Source organism: Pollachius pollachius, assembly GCF_949987615.1.
Source record: "Pollachius pollachius genome assembly, chromosome: 16".
NCBI lineage: Eukaryota > Metazoa > Chordata > Actinopteri > Gadiformes > Gadidae > Pollachius > Pollachius pollachius.
Genome location: NC_136949.1, coordinates 2,283,785 through 2,298,784, shown reverse-complemented (window position 1 = coordinate 2,298,784; position 15,000 = coordinate 2,283,785). Strand labels below are relative to the sequence as shown.

General features: G+C 47.9%; 2 protein-coding genes across 3 annotated transcripts in view; one reads left to right on the top strand and one right to left on the bottom strand.

The window, feature by feature from the left end:
• LOC307088140 (kinesin-like protein KIF13B) overlaps nt 1-5,795 on the bottom strand; it is a 31,264-nt gene extending 25,469 nt beyond the window's left edge. The window contains exons 1-6 of the mRNA XM_079753937.1: nt 5,719-5,795; nt 5,502-5,587; nt 4,992-5,058; nt 3,810-3,903; nt 166-178; nt 1-36 (exon numbers count right to left, since the gene is read on the bottom strand). The exon at nt 1-36 is cut by the window's left edge and continues 25 nt beyond it. Of these exons, the coding sequence (XP_079610063.1) occupies nt 1-36; nt 166-178; nt 3,810-3,903; nt 4,992-5,055 (207 nt within the window). The 5' untranslated portion in view covers nt 5,056-5,058; nt 5,502-5,587; nt 5,719-5,795. The remainder of the gene's footprint in view (nt 37-165; nt 179-3,809; nt 3,904-4,991; nt 5,059-5,501; nt 5,588-5,718) is intronic.
• Nucleotides 5,569-15,000, top strand: part of elp3 (elongator acetyltransferase complex subunit 3) — an 18,890-nt gene continuing 9,458 nt past the window's right edge. Inside the window, exons 1-8 of one of the 2 annotated variants that reach the window (XM_079753939.1) lie at nt 5,569-5,693; nt 6,756-6,798; nt 8,169-8,268; nt 8,708-8,846; nt 8,982-9,052; nt 9,540-9,603; nt 10,598-10,666; nt 10,928-11,082. In XM_079753939.1, the coding sequence (XP_079610065.1) occupies nt 6,777-6,798; nt 8,169-8,268; nt 8,708-8,846; nt 8,982-9,052; nt 9,540-9,603; nt 10,598-10,666; nt 10,928-11,082 (620 nt within the window). In that variant the 5' untranslated portion in view covers nt 5,569-5,693; nt 6,756-6,776. Of the gene's footprint in view, nt 5,694-6,670; nt 6,799-8,168; nt 8,269-8,707; nt 8,847-8,981; nt 9,053-9,539; nt 9,604-10,597; nt 10,667-10,927; nt 11,083-15,000 lie in introns of those variants that run through there. The other variant, XM_079753938.1, reaches the window with a different exon arrangement.

Below are 15,000 nucleotides of genomic sequence, written 5' to 3'. Positions count from 1 at the left end.
GTCCATGGACCAGAAGCAGTGGTCGTAGGCAAACACCTGCAGGTCACAGGTCAGAGGTCAGAGTTCACAGGTCAGGGGTCACCGTGAGGCTGCAGTAGCAACTCATTATAAACATAGTTTTATATTGGTTATAAACATGTGATGTTCTCTGATATCAGGACTCACCTTAGGCTGGGTCCTGGTGAGGAAAGGAGAGAGGGGAGGAAAGGAGGAGAGGAGAGGAGAGGAGAGGAGAGAGGAGAGAGAAGGGGAGAGAGGAGAGAGAGAGTGTGAGAGAGAGCGCGAGAGAGGAGAGAGAAGGGGAGAGAGCGAGGATAGGGGAGATGGGAGAGGAGAGGAGAGAGACGAAAGGAGAGGGGAGAGGAGAGAAGAGAAGCACTAGTTAGTGGAAGTTCCATTTAACACATTCATTCTCTTTATTTCATGGTGACTGAGATGCTCCAGGTTCTGGTGTCCATGCTGGGGTGAATAACATCTGCCTAACGTCTCCTCCTCCTATCAGACCAGGGGGCCGTTGATGAAGGCTGCTCTCCCCCCCAGCCCTCTTCCTCATCTGGAATGATGACAGCATTAAGGGCTCTGCGGCGGCCGTCAGACAGCTTCCTCCTCCCTCTAAGAGGAGTCAAACTGTCATCAGATGTTGTGATCCTGCAGATCAGTCTGGGAGTGAGGAGTTGGGAGGGAGGCGGGGGGGCGAGATGGCGTCTCAGACCGGCTCCTCTGTGTCTCCCAGCAGGGGGAGGGCCGTTAAAACACCTCCAATCTGTCCCCTTCTCCGGCGCCCATCTCCGGGACTATTCTGGGATGCGTTGTCCAGGGTGACATCATCCCCGGGCTCCATTAAGCCTTATTACACAGTCTGTTTTTTTATTTGCTAAAAGACCTGGGGAAGGCAACGGAATACCTTCCTTTATTACACACGTCAAATCATCCAATATGCAGTAAAACAAACATCACACACACACACACACACACACACACACACACACACACACACAGTGTGTCACTCAGCAGTGTGTCAGAGACAAACATGTTCATATAATTAATTGATTTGTTTATGAGTTTGTGTTCTAATGGGTCTAACTCAAATGAGTTTATGAACGTATGAGTTTCCGTCTTCGTGTGCGTTTATGAACGCATGAGTTTCTCTGAAGATGACATCTGGACTGAAAGTTTAGAGTCAACGGACCAGCTGGAGACGGAAGGTATCACTGTTGTACCTTACAGCAGGAGGCTAATAGAGCAGGAGGCTAACAGCGCAGGAGGCTAACAGAATAGGAGGCTAACAGTGCAGGAGGCTAACAGAGTAGGAGACTAACAGCCCAGGAGGCTAACAGAGTAGGAGGCTAACAGCATAGGAGGCTAACAGTGCAGGAGGCTAACAGCGTAGGAGGCTAACAGGGCAAGAGGCTAACAGCGTAGGAGGCTAACAGAGCAGGAGGCTAACAGAGTAGGAAGTTAACAGAGTAAGAGGCTAACAGAGCAGGAGGCTAACAGAGCAGGAGGCTAACAGAGGCTAACAGCTCAAGAAGCTAACAGATCAAGAGGCTAACAGGCTAACAGAGCAGGAGGCTAAAAGAGCAGGAGGCTAACAGAGCAGGAAGCTAACAGCGCAGGAGGCTAACAGAGCAGGAGGCTAACAGAACAGGGGGCTAACAGAACAGGGGGCTAACAGAGCAGGAAGCTAACAGAGCAGGAGGCTAACAGCGTTGACGGCTAAAAGCGCAGAGGGCTAACAGAGCTGGAGGCTAACTGCTCAGGAGGCTAACAGAGCAGGAGGCTAACAGAGCAGGATACTAACAGAGCAGGATGCTAACAGAGCAGGAGGCTAACTGCTCAGGAGGCTAACTGCTCAGGAGGCTAACAGAGCAGGAGGCTAACAGAGGAGGAAGCTAACTGCTCAGGAGGCTAACTGCTCAGGAGGCTAACAGAGCAGGAGGCTAACAGAGCAGGAGGCTAACAGAGCAGGGGGCTAACAGCGCAGGATGCTAACAGCGCAGGAAGCTAATAGAGCAGGGGGCTAACATGCTCCTGCAACAGGCTGGTTCCTCACTTAAGGTCGCTCTGTGTGAAACATTGAGAACACATGAACAGGCCCTGACAGGAGCCATGTGACCCAAACACATGTTCTCTGGACCAATCAGAGGAACCCAAACCCGGACAAACACCCCACAGCTCCCCCAATCAGAGGGAGCCACGGCCGGTCTGTCTGAGCCTGGTTCAGCCTGTGTTTGCCCGGCGTGTTTGAACAGCTCTGCTCTGACTTCATGGGAGATGGGGGGGGGGGCACATGACTCAGCGGGAGCACGTCTGCATACCTGAGGCACCACGCCCCTGCCTGGGCCCACTTAGCCCGCTGCCCAGGTGCATGCTGGGTACTAGCCTCCCTCGTGCCAGGAGAAACTCATGTTCATGACAATGCAGAGCACTGGCGCGCACACAGCTAGCACCGTGCTAGCACCGAGCTAGCGCCGAGCTAGCGCCGAGCTAGCACCGAGCTAGCGCCGAGCTAACATAGAGCTAGCACAGAGCTAACACCAAACCCTGCTGGGCTAACGCTAGGCCGAGGCTCCGGGCGGTTCCATGTTAAAGCTCCTTTCAGCTGAAGCAGCCGACAGAAGAGCTCTCTCTCTGGTCCTCAGACGGGAGAGTGAAAGTAGGATCCTGTAGGACCTGTTCAGGCCCACGAGGCAAACAGTGGAGCGTGTCTGGACACACACACACAAACACACACACACACACACACACACACACACACACACACACACACACACACACACACACACACACACACACACACACACACACACACACACACACACACACACACACACTTAAAGGGGAATCTGAAATATTTGACTTTCCTGAGAACACAGACAATTCATTTGTCCCCCCTCCCTCCCTCCCTCCCTCCCTCCCTCCCTCCCCCCCTTCCCCCATGCAGGTGAATGGGGTGTGTGTGTTGAGGGGAGATAGGGGTGAGGAGGAGGGAGACCTCACTACGACGTGTCTGAACATCAGGGCTCATGACTCCTCATCACCGCACCCTGAGACCTATCACTTATCACTCGCTCTGATTCAAACAGACCTACATTGAATCCGATACACCTGGTTATGGAGCAGGTAGGGGTTAGACAGTACAGAGACAGGTCATTAAGGAGCAGGTAGGGGTTAGACAGTACAGAGACAGGTCATTAAGGAGCAGGGAGGGGTTAGACAGTACAGAGACAGGTCATTAAGGAGCAGGTAGGGGTTAGACAGTACAGAGACAGGTCATTAAGGAGCAGGGAGGGGTTAGACAGTACAGAGACAGGTCATTAAGGAGCAGGTAGGGGTTAGACAGTACAGAGAGGTCATTGAGGATCAGGTAGGGGTCAGGGGTTGTCTTGCTCTAGGATGTGAACAGGTAGACTGAGGACATTGTGGATGGAACCCAGAAGCTCTCCGCTGAGAGTCTGACCCCATGAGGTCTAGCTGCTCCTCTGACTCTAGTAACGGGTCAGCCAGCCCTCGGCTCGGCCGGGGAACGGAGGCTAAGAGAAGTCTTTGTTTAGGGAACGGAAAACTAGTGGAGGAGCAGGACAGACACTCCCTCTGTTCAGAGAGGGGGAGGGAGGAGGGGGAGAGGAGGAGGGAGAGGAGAGGAGGAGGGAGAGGAGAGGGGGAGGGAGAGGAGAGGGGGAGGGAGGAGGAGATAAGGAGGGAGAGGAGGAGGAGGAGGAGGAGGAGGAGGAGGAGGTAAGGAGAGAGGAGAGGGAGAGAGGAGGAGGTAAGGAGGGAGGATGGGTAGGGTGTAGGTAGGGCCGTACCTGGGGTCGTCCTTGCTGAGGTTGAGGTTGGCTGGGTGAAGCAGTGTCTGGTTTCCATCCATCTCCACCACACACTTAGTCTTCATCTCCCTCTCTGCTCACACACAGACACACAGACAGACAGACAGACAGACAGACAGACAGACAGACAGACAGGCAGGCAGGCAGGCAGACAGGCAGACAGATAGAGTGAGTGAGTGAGAGACAGAGAAACAGCCATGGATATCTGGAGGTAAACTGCTCCTCTCCAGGAAATTCACATGAAAAGTGAGTGAGTGAGTGAGTGAGTGAGTGAGTGAGTGAGTGAGTTAGTTAGGGAGTGAGTCTGACTCATCGTTTTACTAGGATAAACATTCCTGAGGAGTTAAGTTCAAAGGTCTCCACACATTCCTCCTCTTTCTAGAACCAGGAAGTGCACAGGAAGCAGTCCTGGCCACAACGCGCCTGTTATTCTAACCTCCTCTCCTCTCTTCTCGTTGTGTCGTCTCCGTTGTTCAGCTCTGTGTCTTGTTGTTAAGCTCTGTGTGTGCGTTGTTGCCCGCAGGTTATTGTATATATACGGTTGTATTGATTGACAGACTGTAGGCTGCATCCCGGTCACGCCCTGACAGGGCTGCGGTTCCATCCCATAATACACCCTCAGACCGCTGAGGACAACAGCCGCCTACCGCAGCATCTCGTTACCATGGAAACGTGTTTACATGTCAGTGTGTGGCTTTCTGTCCCGCTTGTGAAAGGAAGTGATGTCACACCCCATCCCTACCGCTCCCAACCAACTGTCACCACGCCGGTTCACGCACGACTGACTGTCGTTTACGCGCAGAATAACTTATAATATCTTTACAACTATAACTCCATAATAACAACACTAACAGAGAAGGAGGGGGTGGGTGAGTGAGTGTCTGTGTGAGTGAGTGAGTGAGTGTCTGTGAGTGAGTGAGTGAGTGAGTGAGTGAGTGAGTGAGTGTCTGTGTGAGTGTCTGCGTGAGTGAGTGCGTGAGTGAGTGAGTGAGTGTCTGCGTGAGTGAGTGAGTCAGTGAGTGAGTGAGTGTCTGTGTGAGTGTCTGCGTGAGTGAGTGCGTGAGTGTCTGCGTGAGTGAGTGAGTCAGTGAGTGAGTGAGTGAGTGAGTGAGTCAGTGAGTGAGTGTTTACAGTGTGTGCCTGTCCCGGTCGGTGACTCACCTCTCCTGTTCATTGGCCGAAGGCGGACTGCCACCTTCACGTTGGCGTGGTTCAGTTCCTCCATGACCTGAACACACACCAGTAAAACACAAACCAGTATAACACACCATTAAAACACACAACAGTATAACACACCGGTATAACACACCAGTATAAACCAGTTTAACACACCCACAATGATTATATATATATATATATATATATATATATATATATATATATATATATATAGGTTAAGTTTGTGAACACGGAACTTCCACGTCAGGAGTGCATTGTCCCCACTGGTCCGGCGGGTCATTAATTAATCAGATACGGGACGTCCCGTGCAGGGACATCGTGCCCGGTTACATGTTACCGCGGAGCTGGTATGTTGTCGGCGTGTGTTTCTTATGTGCGTGTTTCTGTTGTGTGTGTTTCTGATGTGTGTGTGTGTGTGTGTGTGTGTGTGTGTGTGTGTGTGTGTGTGTGTGTGTGTGTGTGTGTATGTGTGTGTTAGTGCACGGCTCTGACCGGGGAGGGAAGTACGCAGCTCGTGTCCCCACTCTCCCGTACCTCGCAGGGCGTCCTACCGCAGACACCTTCAGTCCACCTCGGCTCTGTGGAGCACACACACCATTACGCACTAAAACTAACTAACTCAAACCATCGCTGGCAGTGTCTCCGACGCGTCGAGGGGTACAGACAGCGAGGCGCTGAACACAGGTCGGTGTGAAGTGTAAAGACTTACGAATGACGGCCGTTCGCTTCCACCTGTTGAGTTTCCTGTTCGGAGCTCGGAGCGGATTTGCTGCCGTCGGGTTTAGAGGCTGCAAGACGGCAGATCTCCACCCAGCGGGGGGCGCTGCAGCCTCACTCTGATCCGCATGGGCTGGAGATCTAGAAAGCTACTGATCTAGGGAGTTGTAGCTCTATTAATTATAGATATATGAAGTTGCAGATCTATGAAGTGGTAGATCTATGAAGTTGTAGATCTATTAATTATAGATCTATTAAGTTGTAAATCTATGAAGTTTTAAATCTATGAGTTGTATATCTATTAATGATAAATCTATGAAGTTGTAGATCTATGAAGTTGTAGATCTATTAATTATAGATTTATGAAGTTGTAGATCTATTAATTATAGATTTATGAAGTTGTAGATCTAATAATTATAGATCTATGAAGTTGTACATCTATTTATTATAGATCTATTTAGTTATAGAACTATGAAGTAATAGAGCTATGAAGTTGTAGATCTATGAGGTTGTAGATCTCTGAAGTTACAGACCTAACAAGTTGTATATCTATTAAGGTACCGATCTATAAACTTGTATATCTGTTAATTATAGATCTGTAAACTGTAGATCTATGTGAGGACGTAGATCTGTGCTCTAAACTCGCAGTTTAAAATCATAGCATAAGGCAAATTCATGAACGTTTCTTGTTTTAAATATGAACTATGCTAAATGAGGTTTCATATGTTTTTATGATAAAACCAGAAGAATGTATTATTTTACATGTTCGTCATTCACTTTTTAACCAGCACGTTTAAGTCATCTAAAAAACAAGCAATTTATTTAAATGTTCTGCGTTTGAAACCTTAATAATAAGTGCAAAGTGAAATATAAAGTATAAACTTGTTGAAAGTCGAGTATTCTGTGATCCGTTTTACGACAGCCGCTCCCACCGTACGGCTCAGCGTGTGTGTTCGTGTTGTGTTGATATTGTTCGTGTTGTTGGTCCTCATTACGCTCTTTTACACACATTACGCCTCCTTAAACCAGTGGACCTCATCGGACTACGACATGGGGAAGCCGAAGAAGAAGAGTGAGTCTATGATATATCTCTCTATCCGGAGCAATGTCAGTTTATTAACTGTGCGGCTGTAGCTTGTTGCTAATGCTAACTCCATTCGAACTTGTCAACATGAATCCTAACCCTCATAACATACCTGTGATGTTAAAATTAATCCTTACCGTAACTCTTCATAACCAACCTGTTATGTTAACATGAATCCTAACCTTAACCCTTCATAACCTACCTGTTAAGTTAACATGAATACTTACCGTAACTCTTCATAACCTACCCGTTATGTTAACATGAATCCTAACCTTAACCCTTAATCTTTAATAACCGACCGGTTATGTTACCATGAATCCTAACCTTAACCCTAACCCTTCATAACCGACCTGTCATGTTAACATGAATCCTGACCCTAACCCTTCATAACTGACCTGTTATGTTAACATGAATCCTAACCTTAACCCTTAATAACCGACCTGTTATGTTACCATGAATCCTAACCTTAACCCTTCATAACCGACCTGTTATGTTAACATGAATCCTAACCCTAACCCTTCATAACCGACCTGTTATGTTAACATGAATCCTAACCCTAACCCTTCATAACCGACCTGTTATGTTAACATGAATCCTAACCTTAACCCTTAATAACCGACCTGTTATGTTACCATGAATCCTAACCTTAACCCTTCATAACCGACCTGTTATGTTAACATGAATCATAACCCTAACCCTTCATAACCGACCTGTTATGTTACCATGAATCCCAACCCTTCATCTTCTCATGTCTTAATAAACCTAAACCTAAAGTAGTTTATGGTTACAGGGTCCCTCCTTTCAGTCTGAATATGACAGAATAATGATGGGTCCAAATGTAGAACTTGATGACCTCCAACCTAAACTAACATCTCTAATCTAACACCTAAACTCTATTCTAATACCATCTCTATTCTAATACCTAAACTAACCATCTCTAACCCAATACCTACATTTAATCATCTGTAACCTAATACTTATATAACATCTCAAACCTATTATCATTTCTGTATTACCTAAACCTCTTATACGTTATCGTAAGACGTAACCAAACCCTCCTTAAGATTACCATCATACATAACCTAACCCTTTAACATTACCATCATACATAACCCTCTTTCACATTACTGTTATAAATAAATAACCCTCTGCCACATTACAATAGTACCTGAACCTATCATTACCTTAATACTTAAACCCAACCGTCTGTCACATTACCGTAATACCTAAACCTATCATTACCGTAATACCTGAATGGTGCGTTCTGTCATTACCGTAATACCTAAACCTATCATTACCGTAATACCTGAATGGTGCGTTCTACCATTACCGTAATACCTGAATGGTGCGTTCTGCAGCTGACCTGAGCCGCGCTGAGCTGATGATGATGACGGTGGCCGATGTCATCCAGCAACTGGTGGAGGCCCACGAGGAGGGGCGGGACATCAACCTCAACAAGTAAGAGTCCCCCTGGTAACCATGGTTACCTTCATAACTCACCACCTCCCCCCTTACACAGAGAAGATGGGGAAGTATGAATCTGGTACATCTGGAGGTCGTCCTCGTGGGTTCATCGTGTCTCCCCCGTCCCCCCCCCCGTCTCCTCCCTGTCTCTCCCCCGTCTCCCCCCTCTATCCCCCTGTCCCCCCTCATCTCCTTCTTCTCCCCCCCGTCTCCCCCTTGTCTCCCCCGTGTCTCCCCCCGTCTCCCCCTGCCCCCCACCCCTTGTCTCCCCCGTCTTCCCCTGTCTCCCCCCCGTCTTCCCCCCCCTTGTCTCCCCCGTCTCCCCCTGTCTCCCCCGTCTTCCCCCCCCCTGTCTTCTCCCGTCTCCCCCTGTCTCCCCTGTCTCCCCCCTGTCTCCCTCCCCCGTGTCTCCCCCCCCCTCCCCCCTCCCCAGGGTGAAGACGAAGACGTCGGCTAAGTACGGCCTGTCCTCCCAGCCCCGGCTGGTGGACATCATCGCCGCCGTGCCGCCGCAGTACAGACGGGCCCTGGTGCCCAAACTGAAGGCCAAGCCCATCCGCACCGCCAGCGGGGTGAGTAAAGACCCCCCCTCACCCCCTAGATAGTACTGACCTCACCCCTAGTGTGTGTGCGTGTGCGTGTGTGTCTGTGTGTGTCTGTGTGTGTGCGTGTGCGTGTGCCTGTGTAACGATGTCCTCTGGTTCCAGATCGCGGTGGTGGCCGTGATGTGTAAGCCTCATCGCTGTCCTCACATCAGCTTCACCGGGAACATCTGTGTGTGCGTGAGCTTAACGATGCATCGTCACATCAGCCTCGTGTGTACATTATATATAAGCCTTCCTAAATGCTCATCACTTTCAGTTTAACGTAATGTGCATGCTTCCATACACTCCCTAATTAATTAAATGTCCAGTGAAACATACTAGAGGTACTGCAGGGAGGCAGATACAGGACTGATCTGGTTTATTCATAATCAGATTTATTGATCTGTATGTAATCAATGGAATGTATAACGGAGACACAGACAGGTGACTGTATGCACTATATTTATCTACTATATAAACACTATTCTAGTAACTACTCTATTGATTTAGCTACTATATTGATATCTACTATATTTATGTTGATTATTTATTAATATATCTACTATATTGAAGTAGATACTATATGAATATTTAATATATTAATATTGATGTAGATATTATATATCTGCTATATTCATAATTAATATTAATATGTACTGTATTCTGCTTGTGGTTTGTCAGTTATTGCCCCGGGGGTCCGGACTCAGACTTTGAGTATTCAACCCAGTCCTACACGGGATATGAGGTGAGTTCACAACCCTAACCCTGTATCAGCTAACCCTAGGTACTATGAACCCTATCACCTAACCCTGACCCTGTATCAGCTAACCCTAGGTACTATGAACCCTATCACCTAGCCCTGACCCTGTATCAGCTAACCCTAGGTACTATGAACCCTATCACCTAACCCTGACCCTGTATCAGCTAACCCTAGGTACTATGAACCCTATCACCTAACCCTGACCCTGTATCAGCTAACCCTAGGTGCTATGAACCCTATCACCTAACCCTGACCCTGTATCAGCTAACCCTAGGAACAATGAAGCCTATCACCTAACCCTGACCCTGTATCAGCTAACCCTAGGTACTATGAACCCTATCACCTAACCCTGACCCTGTATCAGCTAACCCTAGGTACTATGAACCCTATCACCTAACCCTGACCCTGTATCAGCTAACCCTAGGTACTATGAACCCTATCACCTAACCCTAACCCTGTATCAGCTAACCCTAGGTACTATGAACCCTATCACCTAACCCTGACCCTGTATCAGCTAACCCTAGGTACTATGAACCCTATCACCTAACCCTGACCCTGTATCAGCTAACCCTAGGTACTATGAACCCTATCACCTAACCCTGACCCTGTATCAGCTAACCCTAGGTACTATGAACCCTATCACCTAACCCTGACCCTGTATCAGCTAACCCTAGGTACTATGAACCCTATCACCTAACCCTGACCCTGTATCAGCTAACCCTAGGTACTATGGACCCTATCACCTAACCCTGACCCTGTGTCAGCTAACCCTAGGTACTATGAACCCTATCACCTAACCCTGACCCTGTATCAGCTAACCCTAGGTACTATGAACCCTATCACCTAACCCTGACCCTGTATCAGCTAACCCTAGGTACGATGAACCCTATGACCTAAATGACCTCTCGATCTCGCACTCAATCTCTTTCTCTCTCTCTCTCTCTCGCTCTATTTCTCTCTCTCTCTCTCTCTCTTTCAGCCTACCTCCATGAGGGCGATCCGGGCGCGCTACGACCCGTTCCTTCAGACCCGACACCGCGTCGAGCAGGTGAGAGAGATAAGAGGTTGATTGATGTGCTGATGTGTTGATTAGTTAATTGACATGTTGATTGGCAAATTTATAGACTGCACGGTGAATGATGTGCTAATCTTTTTGTTGATTTGTTCATTTTTTTCCTGATTGATTATGCTGCTTGGTGGTGTGTTTGTATTGATTTGTTGATTGGTTAATTGTTTGTTGATTGGCGTGTTGATTGGTTAATTGATGCGTTAATTGTGTTAATTGGTGTGTTGATTGGATGGGCTGCAGCTGAAGCAGCTGGGCCACAGCGTGGACAAGGTGGAGTTCATCGTGATGGGCGGAACCTTCATGGCGCTGGGGGAGGAGTACAGAGACTACTTCATCAGGAACCTCCATGACGCCCTGTCAGGACACACCTCCAACAGCGTGGCCGAGGCCGTCAGGTGACCGCTGCTAGGCCTCTGATTGGTCATTGTCAACCTCACCTACTGGGCAATAATAACTTGACTTTGTATAGAGCTCGTAAGTCCGCCCCTTCCGGTAGAGCCCCATGGGACCTCTGAGATCGTAAAATATGAATTGGTTTCAGTAATTATTTTCTGGTCCCAGTCTTTATATGCCCCGGATTACACATATGTTGTTTGTGGATTTAAATGATAATTTTTCATTTCAAGAGTTCAACCGTTTACTGTGCAATTGTTCAGCTAAAGGCTGTAGAGAAAACACAATGAGAAAGACTACACGTCTCGTATGTGACGTCACGCTCCCTGCGACTGGCGTGGACAAGACGACAATCTCCCCATCGGCATAACTGATACTCTCCACATGCCCCGACTTATAATGGTTTTCACCTCTTTCAATGCTTTTATCCTCCCTTTGGAAAAGAGCGGTGAAGTGGAGCAGAGAGATCGCCATGTCTGTACCAGAGTGGTGGTGACGTATATCATTCGCGTCGAGAACAGCGAGGGGCTGTAGTTCACAAAGCGGCCTCACAAAACCTAACATTATCAGAATTCCTCGCGAAATTATTTTGTTTTCTTTGCATGAAAAATTATAATTTAAATCCACAAACAACATATGTGTAATCCAGGGCATATAAAGACTGGGACCAGAAAATAATTACTTTCTCTCCATTGAAACCAATTCATATTTTACGATCTCAGTGGTCCCATGGGGGTCTACCGGAAGGGGCGGACTTACGAGCTCTATTGGTGATTGAAAACATGAATTATTGGTTATCCATAAAGTGATGTACTGGTTATCAATAACATGACCTACTGGTTATCATTAACAAGAAGTACTGGTTATCATTAACATGAAGTACTGGTTATCAATAACATGACGTACTGGTTATCAATAATATGAAGTACTGGTTAATAATAACATGTAATATTATCAATAGCATGAAGTACTGGTTAATACCAATATAACATACTGGTTATCATTAACATGACGTGCTGTTTATCAATAACATGGCCTATTGGTTATCAATAACATGACCTATAGGTTATCAATAACATAACGTACTGGTTATCAATAACATGAAGTACTAGTTAATAATAACATGACATACTGGTTATCACTGACATGACATACTCGTTGTCAATAACGTGACGTACTGGTTATCATTAACGTGAAGTATTGATTATCAATAACGTGACGTACTGGTTATCATTAACGTGAAGTATTGGTTATCAATAACATGACGTACTGGTTATCAATAACGTGAAGCACTGGTTATCAATAACATGACGTACTGGTTACCAATAACATCAGTTATATAAGAAGATGTTTCTCAGTCGTTTCTGATCACCTCCTGGTCCCCTGATCAGACCAGTGGTGTTCAGCTCATTGGGTGAGCTGAGCAGCCATGTCACAGCGCTCTGAACCACATGATGAACAGCAGATAAACATCTGAAGGACTGGTCGAACCGCCCCAACCCAGACACGCACGCACGCACACACACACACACACACACACGCACGCACACAGACACACGCACACACTCACATAACCATTCACAGTTCTGGTGTTGGCCATCAGATGGCAGTGTGTTACAGCTGTGTAAGTGGAGAGTTCTGCACTAGAGAACCGGGTGTGTATGTGTGTATGTTTGTGTGTGTGTGTGTGTGTGTGTGTGTGTTTGAGACGTGTCTCCGCCCACTGGCGAGATCACCTTCAGCCAATCAGACATCATTCTCCCCCAAACCTCCAGCCCCCCAACCTGCGAACACACACACACACACACACACACACACACACACACACACACACACACACACACACACACACACACACACACACACACACACACACACACACACACACACACACACACACACCTACACACACACACACACACACACACACACACACCTCCTGGTATCAGCGTTTAGATATTACAGCCTGAGGCTTCCTTCCCTGAAGGGACTGTTTGACCAGAACCACATGTCTGTTTGTGTGTGTCTGTATACCTGTGTTTGTGTGTGTCTGGTGTCTGTATACCTGTACGTGTGTGTCTGTATACATGTGTGTGTGTGTGTCTCTCTCTATGCGTTGTGCGGCCCCTCAGTCCTTCTCGGTGTCTAATCACCTGTGATAATAGAGTTCTTATCGATTCATTAGCTGCCATCTGATTAAGACGAGCGTGTAATTGGTGTACATCAGACACCAGGGCTCCCTACCCAGCATGCCGCGGGGCGGGGCTAATGCCCCCGGAGCAGCTGGACCTTCGGCGAGGGGGGGGCGCAGATTGTTTTAATGATTTCCATCGGGGCTCAGACCGATGTGACGGGCGCTTCAGGCTTCAGCGGGCGCCGACGACAAATGGCTTTCTGCCGCCGGCCGCGGCAGCCGACCGCTCTGATTGGCTGGTGGGAGCGCCGGCTTGGACTGCAGAGTTAGCGGGGTATGATTGTGTGTCCTCGTGCGTAATGAGCGGCGGCGCTAGCAGCTGGGCCGGCGGCTCTCCGCCAAACTGACATCTGGGGGCGCCGGGGAGATGAGGTCCTCCTTACACTCTAGTCTGAGATCAGAACCACGCGGCAGCACCTGGGGGCTCGGGAGCGCTGACCGGGCGAGGGTTCAAACCCCCGACGTCGCCCAGACTACCCGTAGGCACCCAGGGGCTCCGTAGTGTAGCAGGGTTATCGGTACTAGGAGTTAGTGTGGTAGTAGTAGTAGTTAGTTAGTGTAGCAGTAGTCGGTCTATCGGTACTAGGAGTAAGTGTGGTAGTAGTATTAGTAGTTAGTTAGTGTGGTAGGAGTTGGTCTATTGGTACTAGGAGTTAGTGTGGTAGTAGTACTAGTATTTAGTAGGGTAGTAGTACTAGTAGTTAGTGCAGCAGGAGTGGGTCTATTGGTACTAGTAGTTAGTATGGTAGTAGTACTAGTAGTTAGTTAGTGTAGCAGGGGTTGGTCTATCGGTAGTAGTAGTTAGTTAGTCTAGTAGTAGTAGTTAGTCTATTGCCCCTTTTCCACCGACAGTACCATCAAAAAATCACCAAAATGAGGTACCTGGTACTTTTTTAGTCTCACCTCCGTCGAGGTTCCCAGAGAGCTGAACTGATACTTTTGTGTGACGTTAACGTGCTGCTGGCCGCTGATTGGCCAGAGTGACGCCACTGGAACGAATAATGATGAGCCCGACACCCGGCATCTTTAAATACTAGCACCAGCGATCGGACACAATAGTGATTGATTACTGAAGGATCAGCGCAGTAGAGTGGGGACGCTCCTGTGTGTAGCCCTGTCTGTTTATGTGTCGCCTTGCCACATGTGTGCCATGACGACCCGGGACCCGCCCACGTTGGAGAGGCACTTTCTAGATGGAAACACGACGTGCCTGGAACCAAACCAAGGCGTGGCGAGTTGAGCTGGTACTGTCTTTGGAAAAGGGGCATATCAGTAGTAGTTAGTGTAAGTACTAGTAGTTAGTCCATCAGTACTTGTCATTAGTTTAGTAATACGAGTACTGTATTGGTAGCACTCAGTGTGTAGCACTAATTGTGTTGCGTTAAGTGTGTAGCATTAAGTGTTAAGTGTGTGTTCCTGCAGGTACTCTGAGGTGAGCAGCGCTAAGTGTTAAGTGCTAAGTGTGTGTTCCTGCAGGTACTCTGAGGTGAACACCACTAAGTGTTAAGTGTGTGTTCCTGCAGGTACTCTGAGGTGAGCACCACTAAGTGCTAAGTGTGTGTTCCTGCAGGTACTCTGAGGTGAGCAGCACTAAGTGTTAAGTGTTAAGTGTGTGTTCCTGCAGGTACTCTGAGGTGAGCACCACTAAGTGCTAAGTGTTAAGTGTGTGTTCCTGCAGGTACTCTGAGGTGAGCACCACTAAGTGCTAAGTGTTAAGTGTGTGTTC